We start from the raw sequence: 10,053 nt of genomic DNA, 5'->3' as shown, positions 1-10,053 counted from the left end.
CCGTTTATTTTTTGGCTGTTAATATTTCTGCAGTTTCTGTATATAATGTGAAATCACCCTGTATGTTTTTAATTTAATCTAAAATCTATTTTTTTAAATTTTATTTGATTAAATAAATAAACATGTGATTTCTAATAATTTTTGAATTGAAATGCCCCTCATTAATTTTTCCATGTAAATATTATATAATGTAATATTATGTAATGCACAAAGCCCAATATTTTTATGTATTTTTGTTAGGTACTTAAAATATTTTTAATATTTTTTATGTATAATTTATTTCCAGTCTGGCTTTTTTTGTAGTTAATATTCCGCTTTTGGGAAGATATGGAAAGAATGAAACAACCATTGAAAAACAAAAAAACATTTTATGTGAGTACTACATTTGTATCACAGATCTAAATTTAAAGAAATTTAAGTTATATTTTAAATATATGTATATAGCAAACTTCAGTCACAAATATCAATATCAGTAATAATACTTCGTTAAAATCTTTTAAAATAATATATATTTACAACTTAGAATAAATAAAATTATATAATTAGAATAAATACTTAATAAATATTGATTTAAATAATAAATAACATCATCCTAACAAGTACAATAAGTAGATTTATGGCCGTTTTGGAAATATATGATATCTTGCCTAAAACTTGTCGCAAGGCCGTTAAAATTCTCTCCGTCTTCGCTTCTTTGAAATAGGACTAAGAAAAAAACACTCATTAACTTTCGGGTGAGCTAGTCAAATCCTTCACTAGGTGTTCGAGAGATTGTTTCAAAAAATCTAAAGTATTGATATAGTCCCTAAGTATGAGCCAATCCCTAATCTTCCTTTCAGTATTACTGGTTTTACTCCTCTCATCCACGCTCATAATGTCCCTGGTCGGGTATTCAGGCATTTTAAGTCCGTGTGCCTCGATGGTAGTATACAATTCGCAGAGAACCGTCTTCAATTGAAGTTCAGAGTTTGCAAAATATTCTTTAAAATTGTCTCCTTTGTCCTGCTGATCCCACGTTATTTGTTCCAGGCCCACAGCCAGTCGTTGTAGAATTTTATAAACGTTCACCAATACATCCTCAACCTGAAAATAAGAACAATCATTAGAGATGCCGGGGATAAACGCAAAGGAAACAACTGTACTGGCTAACTATTAAAAATATTTTGAAAGCGAAATAATGTCCGGAAAGAGTGAATATTTATTTTCTGTAGTTAATTATTTATGGCGTTTGGCCGCACAAAATAAATAATTATTAATATTCCTCACACTTCAAAAATAATTTAATATATCTATATATTCACTTATGCCATAGTTATTTGTAAAGAATGTTGATATTTCTGACATACCTTTAAAGCTGCAAGTTCGTCGGCAGTAATATTTTCATGAAGACGCTTATTTCCCAACCAATCTGTTTCTAACCAAGGCAAACGTTTATTAATAAAATCGGTGTGGACAGTCGTTTCATTTTTACCAAAGGTTCCGAATGCCTGAAACAAAAAGACAAGAAGATAAGTCAAAGTTGGTCCAAGTTTCCCCCATTTATACAAATTATTTGTGCAAAATCTATTTCCTAATTATTCCCTAATCGGCCTTGCCGTTTGAAAATTAATGATGCGACTTCATGCGAACAGATGAAGTGCGATCATTGAAATAATAACGACAAACAACGATAATAATAAGTAAATTTGTATATATCTAATGGTTTGTGTTCTAAGGATGAAATGTAGGCATGTTATCTTCTGGTGATGGTGTTAGAATAGCACACGTTATCTGAAAACGCTCGAAAGTTCAACTCAGATAAGTGGGAAACGGGATCATGGCTGGCCTTGCCTAGCAGACAGCTTGCCGCCGACTATATGCTGCGTGGGTTTATTTACTGTGAACTTTTAAGTATGTGGAATGATCGGAGAGGAAAGAGAATTTTTCGGTGGGCGCGTGGGTTCCTTGGAGCAACATCAGGTGTTGCGATTACTGTAACGTGTTGAGAAACTGCCGAGGTTGGGTAGTACCAACGCTAGTACTTGTTTCACCGAATCCAATACAATAATTCATATACATGTATACTACAAAATTTCTATTCGAGGATTCATATGTTCTTATAGATCCGTAGGTACTACAGATGAACTCAGATACGAGTAAAACATGACCAATAGTTCAAAAGATTTATTTTGGAGCTGTAATAATCATTTTTTTCATATTTTTCTAAACTCTGGTTCAATGGTTAAGCAAAAAACATCAAAAGGAACTGTAACAGGACTTGAATATGTAATCTGCTGATAATGTTAACCATGATGTGGTTTCTGGAGTTCAATATATGTAACAGCTTTATTTATGGAGAAGCGTTTTTAATGTACGCTGTAAAAAAATTGGTGTAAGTGAAGGCAATAAAGATACGGAGGAATCCATTGCGTGAAATTATTGAGTACATTTTCACTCAATATTGAGCATATAGTACAAAATTACTCATTAATAATTAAATTTAAGTCATATTAGAGAAAAAGTCAACACTTGATTGGTTTTGTATACTCAGAATAAAGTCAAAAGTCACGGATTTGAGTAAAATTCTTCTCTTCTGTTGAAATTCACTCATAAAATTTTAGTTGTATTCATACTAATAGAGTGGGTGTGGACAAAAATTGATAAATTATTGAGCAAAATTGAGTGAATTGAATAAGGTACAATTTGTACTAAAAGTTAAAATACTACTGTTTCCAGTTCCCTTGTATAACGTGTATAAAGAAACGAAATATTTTTCGACATTCATTAGGGCATTCTAAGTCCCTTTTTTGTGTCCGTCCCAGATTCTCCGGCCAGGTCATCTCATCGTTATTATCAGCATAACTTTAACTGTCAAATTCTTAACAAACGCGTCATTTCATTCATTAATTGTCTCAACGGCCAGCTAAAATACTACGAGCCAGAATTAGTATTCTTAATAGGTGTTATATTATACCGTCACTTGATGTCTGATTACATACTATCATATTTTTCTTCTCCTTCCTTCTGCCGAGCGACGGAGTATCTCTTTCTTTTTCTATCGGATATAAATAACTTGCGTCTTTGTTACATCCGGCAAGAGGTGTCGTTTTCCTCTGCCACTCTGCCATTAATAAAATAACTATTGTTACTTTGAAGACTATCGATTCGTCGAAAAGGAAGTCGCTGCAATTCTGCCGGACCATAACACACTTCCTCTCTAGATAACTGACCTCTAGATTCAGGCAAAAATAGAGAAAAAGCGTGCAGTAATTAGTCTCTAACGAGCCTCTATTCATTGATGTAGCAATATTTAGCGAGGAGTGTATACTGCACCCAGAAGTACAGTCCCGACTAAAATAAACGTCGCTACTAGTTCATGAGATAAATTTTCAAGGGTCAAAACAAAAAATAGCAGTTTTCTTTAGTCTTTCGTGAGTCAAAAATGTTTTCTCAATAACACTCTAATGTTGCATTTTTAAAAACTGAACTGAACGTCGATTGCATCTATGATTAATTTATTGGAATGTCAGGCAGCAGAGATGTACTTACAAAATTGTCGCAGAATCCTGTTGCCTGATCTAGAGCTGAGGCGGCTTCGCCGGGGACTTTACACTTAAAACAAACAGAAGTATCCTCAACAGCCACATAATTTAGAATCGAAAATTTAGTTTTAGTTTTCGTTTGAATAATTGGAAACAGCGCTTGCACTTTATAAATGAATTAATCAAGCAAAGTACTTACAAAGTCGTCAAGGGAATTATTCGCTGCGATAAAAGCACGGGTTGCTTCTCCGATGATCTTGCCAAGCTCGCTGCTGTTGAAGTCAGTGTTTCTCGGGTTTTCAGTAATTTCACCTCCTGTGTTAATATTACAAGGATTGATCCACTTCATATCTGAACTCATTCTATCGGCCATTGTGTCCCTTTTGACGGGGATCGAATTAGCAGTAGGAAGGGTCACTAGGGTAAGGCAGACTACTATAAGGACGTTTTTAACACCTGGAAAAGAAAATCATCTCTTTAGTTATTTAGGCAAAAATGTCAATTTTTGGAGTAATATGCTATTTTTAACTCGACCAAATACTAGTACACCAAGACTTCCAATCTTGGTTATATGTTTTTATATATGCACGTGTTAACGTTGTCGCACAATGTTTTTTTTTTCTTTTCTAGATGGGTACTGTTATTTGGTGAGGAATAAAACGACACAAGCTATATAAATATGCATTTTAAAGCTCTGGGCCCATAATCAGGACCGTGAGAATTTGTTGGAACCGCGGCTGCCGCAGAACCACCTCAGTTTGACCCCTGGCGGCAGGCAAGGACAGTGGTACCACTTCGGTAAAAAATTCATTGTTATTCAGTGACGTTAACCCAAGTGATGTTGTTTGGTTGTAGAAATTTAAAAGCTTTTTCAGAACTAGAAAATGAGTACCGAAACATCGAGCGTAAGTCGTATCGTTATAGTTCCATGCTAGAATTTTGAACGGAAGTCAAACACACAAAAAGTTGTAGGAAGTGATCCAGATTATTATATTTTATGTTGTGATAATTGTTCGCAAGTCGCACATAATTACCAGCGTAACAGTAAATTAATTTGAGATTTACTACCTAGTAGTTTCTTGGAATTGTCGATTTTTTACGACTGGGGACTCTGTGACTATTGACCTTGTGTAAAAATAGACTGGTTATGAATAATGGATCCGTAAAAAACCGTAGTATATACAGACATCGCCGGGGCCATTAAATGTGTTATGACCATGTTCCAACTTGCACTACTGAAATATTTCTACCGCGACTTTTGAAAATATAAATACGCTGCGGCAAAATTAAGTTAAAGAAATCGAAGAAATTGATTTAATTTTTCATTGCGTTTAATATTTACATGTAAAAGTTCAAAATTATGAACATGCGACTTATATTTACGTTAGATTTGCAGTGTGGGAATCTTCTAGGCGGAATGCGCTCGGAATTAAGATTTGTCGATGCTCTCAGTGGCCGAGACAGATTAAATGCTGCTGAAAATGCTAACGATGATAGTTGCCATTCCTGCAGCGACTAAACAGTACATAAAGATCAGTTACCGGCCAGGTGTAGGTAACTCGATCTATTTATTGTTAAAAGCAGCTACAATGAACTATGAGATTCGCTAATAGCCCATAATTGTCGGCCATTTGGCCTTAACTACACTATTTACCGCATTTTTGCGAAATTATAATCGCAAGAAAAACGTCAGTTGTCGGCAGTTGCACAGGTGCGCCGGCTATATAAAAATGATTCTAAATCCACCACAAAGACAGAAATGTGCCGGTTAATTTAATTATGGTTTTTATCTAACCTTACGGTTTTCGAAAAAAATCTACTGTTAATTACCGTTGCAGTTTTCTTGCCTTCTACAGCCATTCCGTTTTTAATGCGACCATTAAAATGGAACTCAAAATGCCGCCGAGCGGAGCATTCCCTGTTAGCGCATTTTTTATTGAGTCCTTGGAAGCGATAAAAAAATTGACTCGAATTGAAACACCGAGCCGAAATCCGCTAAAACTGACTCGATTTTCTCAGAAGCCGTATAATTGTTTCAATTTACCATTGTGTCATTTTTTTTCTTTGTCACTGAATTAGATATATTTATTTTGCCCAAGAAAGTAAATTTGAAATGATACAATTTGTGGATATATAACCACGATGTATGATTCTCTAATTGGTCAAGGGATTATTAAATATTTTTTGTTTACTATTATGTAGCTTCCAACTACCTTTATTTTTTATTTATTTAATGTTATCGTTGTAGTTTAGCAACAATCTGACTATGTACTTTCCAATCTATAATAAAAAATACGTTTTTATTTAATTTTATTATCTGTAATTCTTAGCTATTTGAAATAAAGAAAATCACTAATGACATATTTTCTTCAGTTATGGAAGGTTAGGATTGGAAATTGGAAGCATCATCCAAAACAATTGCGCTAATTATGCAGCCGCAGCGTTTTCGGCTGGCAGAGATTTCCGCGTCAATTTCGCAGGTAAAAGAATGAATCATCCAGTTAGAGCGATTTCCAGTGGGTTGGGGCGTCTCGCTCGGTCGGCATCACGCACAAGATCGCATCCCGAGGCATAACCGCTCCGATACCGAGACCACGGCGGCTATTTCGATTAAATCGGGCACATCCAAACGTGAAATTGAGAATTCCCACCGGGGAGAGTGCCACGTTCATTGGCTACCTGTTGCCAATGCTCCGCCCACCCCGCGCGTTATAGATCAGAATCGGAAGTAAGGGCTGCTTCGGTATCTCGGTACTACTTACTTTGGAAGGTGTTCAGCAGGTACCCGTTCCTGCAGGCGAGGTGAGAAGAGTTGGTGCTGCTACTGCTGCTGCTGCTGGGTCTTTTCGTCCTCGTGGGACAGCAGCAGTGGCGTTTCGCAGGGGTTGTGCCGTTCGGCGTGCTGTCCTGGAAACTGTACGTTTTTGGCACTGGCTTAATATCACTTTCGTTGAAGAACCTCAACTTGGCCGTTCTTTGGTCGCGGTCCAGCATCCCTTCCAAATGACCAGGATACTCCATTACGATTAAGCTTACTCGCAGAATTTACAAAAAAAAATTGAAAATTATACACGCAGACACAGTGGTCGTAAAGCTGAACTGAGCAGATCAAGCGCGCGCTGACTCTGTATTATAGTAACTCGATTGTTTCGTGTATCGTGTGTTTGTAAACACAGGCCACTCGATTACACCGACACCGACGTATGTCAGGCTTTGCACTGGACAGCAGAGAGTACAAACTCACTATTTAAGAAGGTGTGTCTATAGGCGGGTTTTATCAATGGGTGTCCCCACCACGGCCACCGACGGAATCGCAGCGATCTACGGGCGATTTCCGAAAAACGCTTCTTTTTTGTTTCGTCATTTGCAGGCAGCATCCAGTTGCCGTGCGTTATCGAGAAATGACCGGTCGTGCCGACGTAATAATCGGAAATCTGATACCGTAGGGAATTCTGCTTTGCGTACGACGTCGGTTCGGCTGCTTTTTTGTGGCACTTAATTTAATTCGAAACATAACAGCATTTTACAACGACTTACGTACAATTTATTTTTCTCATCCTTAGATCCAAAAACATTAATTGAAAATATGTTATTCCGCGTTCTTGTTGTATGATTAAAAACGTTTTTAAAAAATATAACATTAATTAAAATAAATAGATAAATATTATATAAACAAAATTCTATGAGCTGCGTTATGTAATTAATTTGAAAATACTTATTAAACTTATAAAAAAATACCAAATTAAAGAGAGAAAAAATATGAACAAATAATTATCTACCACCTTTTTCCAAAAAAAAAAAATTAAAAATAGTTAAATAATGTTTCAAATATGTACCATTGTATTTAATTTAAAATTAACGCAATCTTACACCATAAATTAATCTTAAATGCATTTTCCATATACTGTGTGGGTAATTCTAAAATCTCATTATACGTTATACACAGTAAATTACGGTTTTTTATTTTATATTCTTCAAATTACAAACCACGTCGAATACATGTTTTCACAGCTGTTCAATGAAAATGAAAATTTTTGGCACGGGCAGGCTTAACCTTGGCTTGAAAAATTTTTGTTTACAGATAATGACATTTCTCTCACGAAAATATGTTCTAAATTTTGTAGGAAAAACCGGTGGTCGCCAACAAACATCCGTTGTTATTTGACTTTTCACTTCCTTATTTTTGTTCACAGGTTGCTTGGAACTATTTCAAACACTTTGCATTAAAATTCTAACAGAATAAAGTCACTAGAAAAAAACATTCACTATCTATTTATCTTTGGCATAGTTTTCTATTTGAAAAAGTCGCTAACGTTTCCAGAATCCACGTGTTTTCGTTTTTAATTTTCAAATTCCATTTTTGAGAGAGCACGTAGAAAAAAACCCTTTGGGATTGTTTTAGGAAAAACACTTATTTTAAGGAAGAACAACACTTGAGTTTTTTCTTATTATTTTGATGTGTGGATTCCATTTTTTGGAGACTCACCCTGTATATATTGATTGTGTATAGTACTATACAACGTGTTAACAATCTTGGAAATGACTAAATATTTTATCACTAACAATTTTAATAATAAAATACACACTTTTGCATACCTAATGAAAACTACAGTAGAACTGATATTTACCTGAAATGAAATTACCAAATAATTTTTCTACTACTGTACAAAAAAGTCGGGACATAGAAGCTGACGGCATGCTATTTACTGCCACAAATGTTCGTCTCATTTTATGTAGTATGTTAAGTCAGAGACGATTCCAAAGATTTTCAATAAGTTTTAACAATTTTGATATTTTCATTAATTTTAGCGCCGATTTGTAGTTTCAACAAATCTGTTTGTTAAAAATATTTAATATTAATACATTGTTCCTACACTAAATAAATCCTCTCAAAGTTGTAAATAGTCTGTATTAAATAAATTTACAATAACAATAAGATTCGACATATATTTTCCAGAAATTTCCAGACAGCCCCTACAAACCTCTATAATGAACAGCATTTCAAAAAATAAACGTAACATCATAGACAAACGTTATAACGAAAATTTACTAAAATTATGTAGCTAATAACTCCTGAGGAGATAAAATATATAATAATTCGACACAATACAATTTTGTAGAAAAGACAAAGGATAAGTAACAAGATTAACAATATTAATAAATTTTAATATATACACACTGATTGTTAATTGTTAATTTTTAGATTAGCTTCGATGACGGCTTGAGCCAGGATCACATTGCTATAATTTTAATATTTCTTTTACCCACTATACAAAAATATTATCTATTTTCTTTTGTCAATCTTCTAGTGTCCACTCAAGGATACAGTCGCATAAATATTACTCTGCGTCAGACTTATTATTTTATATTTTGTGAACAATACCCTCATACGGATCTTTGCTTACAAAGAAATTAAAAAAAAACATCCCAAAACACTAACATCTTGTTTATTAAACAATAAGGCTTAAATGGAAAAACGTACGATACAGTTATATAAACACAGAAATCGGCAAATATTAGAAAAGCAACTTTATCACGATATGACACAAACGATCTTGATATTTTCAAAGCAAATGAAGATAAACAGGTTGAGTTTGATGAACACATGTAAAAATGTCAAACAATTTAAGCAGAGATTACACTGCATGCGAATTTGTACAAAAATCTGTTCGTACGATATCATGAGGAATACTTAAAGAAGCGTTTATTATACGCAATTTTTTGTCCATTTTAGGATATCTGAGCAAGTTAGAAACAATATTTCTTCACTGTACCAGTTATATAAATTTGGTTCAGGGTATAAAACAAGTGACAATACATTAAAAATAGGTGGAAAAAGCATATTTTTACCTCGTATGTTTATCTTGTGTTTTCTGAATTTTGTACAGGGTGATTCACTATATTTTGAGCTTTTTTGCTTTTAGAGTTATAAAAAAATGTGAAATACAAAAGTTGCACAATGTTTTATGAATTTTTCGAAAATGATAGTAGAAAAGTCCAAATAAAATGACCGCGGATGTCAACTTTGCTAAAGTAAGTGGAACACCCTGTATATTTTTACATATTTGGATAGAACGTTTCCTGTCGAGCAGTCATATAGGGTTTGTGGGTACATATCTAACAATGAGCGAGATATTATTAAAAAACCTAAACAAGGTTTTTTTATTAAGAGAATTGTAATTCTTAGACCTCTTTAAGCCATTTCTGCCTTTTTTCCAATTAGGTACGTACGGATTTTCAGATTTAATTATAACATATTTTGATATATCGAACATTGATACGGTCCAAAATGCGTATAGGTAATTTAACAAAATCTCACTAATTAGGCCGTGAGAGGCCTAATTACTCATGAACAATGTTATGTGGTAGCCCGTGACAGTGACAACATTGTTATTGTTTGACAATGTGTATTATTTTATTAAAATGGGTTACACACAAGTAGAAAATTCTAAATAATATTTCAATTTTCTATTTCTGTGTAACCTATTTTAATTAAATAATAATACAAACTGTCAATCAATAACAATGTTAT

At 34.0% G+C, this 10,053-nt stretch overlaps 1 protein-coding gene across 1 annotated transcript; it reads right to left on the bottom strand.

Annotated features, from left to right (window-relative positions):
• Positions 1-405: 405 nt before the first annotated feature.
• LOC108906697 lies at positions 406-6,748 on the bottom strand. The gene is made up of 4 exons (XM_018710033.1): positions 6,284-6,748; positions 3,721-3,977; positions 1,347-1,487; positions 406-1,083 (listed from the first exon to the last, which is right to left on the bottom strand). Exons 1-4 carry the CDS (start codon positions 6,540-6,542, stop codon positions 724-726), a joined length of 1,017 nt encoding a protein of 338 aa, XP_018565549.1. The 5' UTR covers positions 6,543-6,748; the 3' UTR covers positions 406-723.
• Positions 6,749-10,053: the final 3,305 nt, after the last annotated feature.

The sequence above is a fragment of the Anoplophora glabripennis genome, unplaced genomic scaffold, assembly GCF_000390285.2.
Source record: "Anoplophora glabripennis isolate ALB-LARVAE unplaced genomic scaffold, Agla_2.0 scaffold64, whole genome shotgun sequence".
NCBI lineage: Eukaryota > Metazoa > Arthropoda > Insecta > Coleoptera > Cerambycidae > Anoplophora > Anoplophora glabripennis.
The sequence above is the reverse complement of the archived record's forward strand: the minus strand, read 5'-3'. Positions and strand labels throughout refer to the sequence as shown.

Bases quoted from the DNA above. Each gene is read 5' to 3' on its own strand.
- LOC108906697 (XM_018710033.1), bottom strand. From the start codon at position 6,542: ATGGAGTATCCTGGTCATTTGGAAGGGATGCTGGACCGCGACCAAAGA. The intron at 3,978-6,283 runs GTAAGTAGTACC...TTTCTTTTCCAG, and splicing joins CCTGCTGAACACCTTCCAAA to GTGTTAAAAACGTCCTTATA. The intron at 1,084-1,346 runs GTATGTCAGAAA...TCTTATTTTCAG, and splicing joins ACGAACTTGCAGCTTTAAAG to GTTGAGGATGTATTGGTGAA.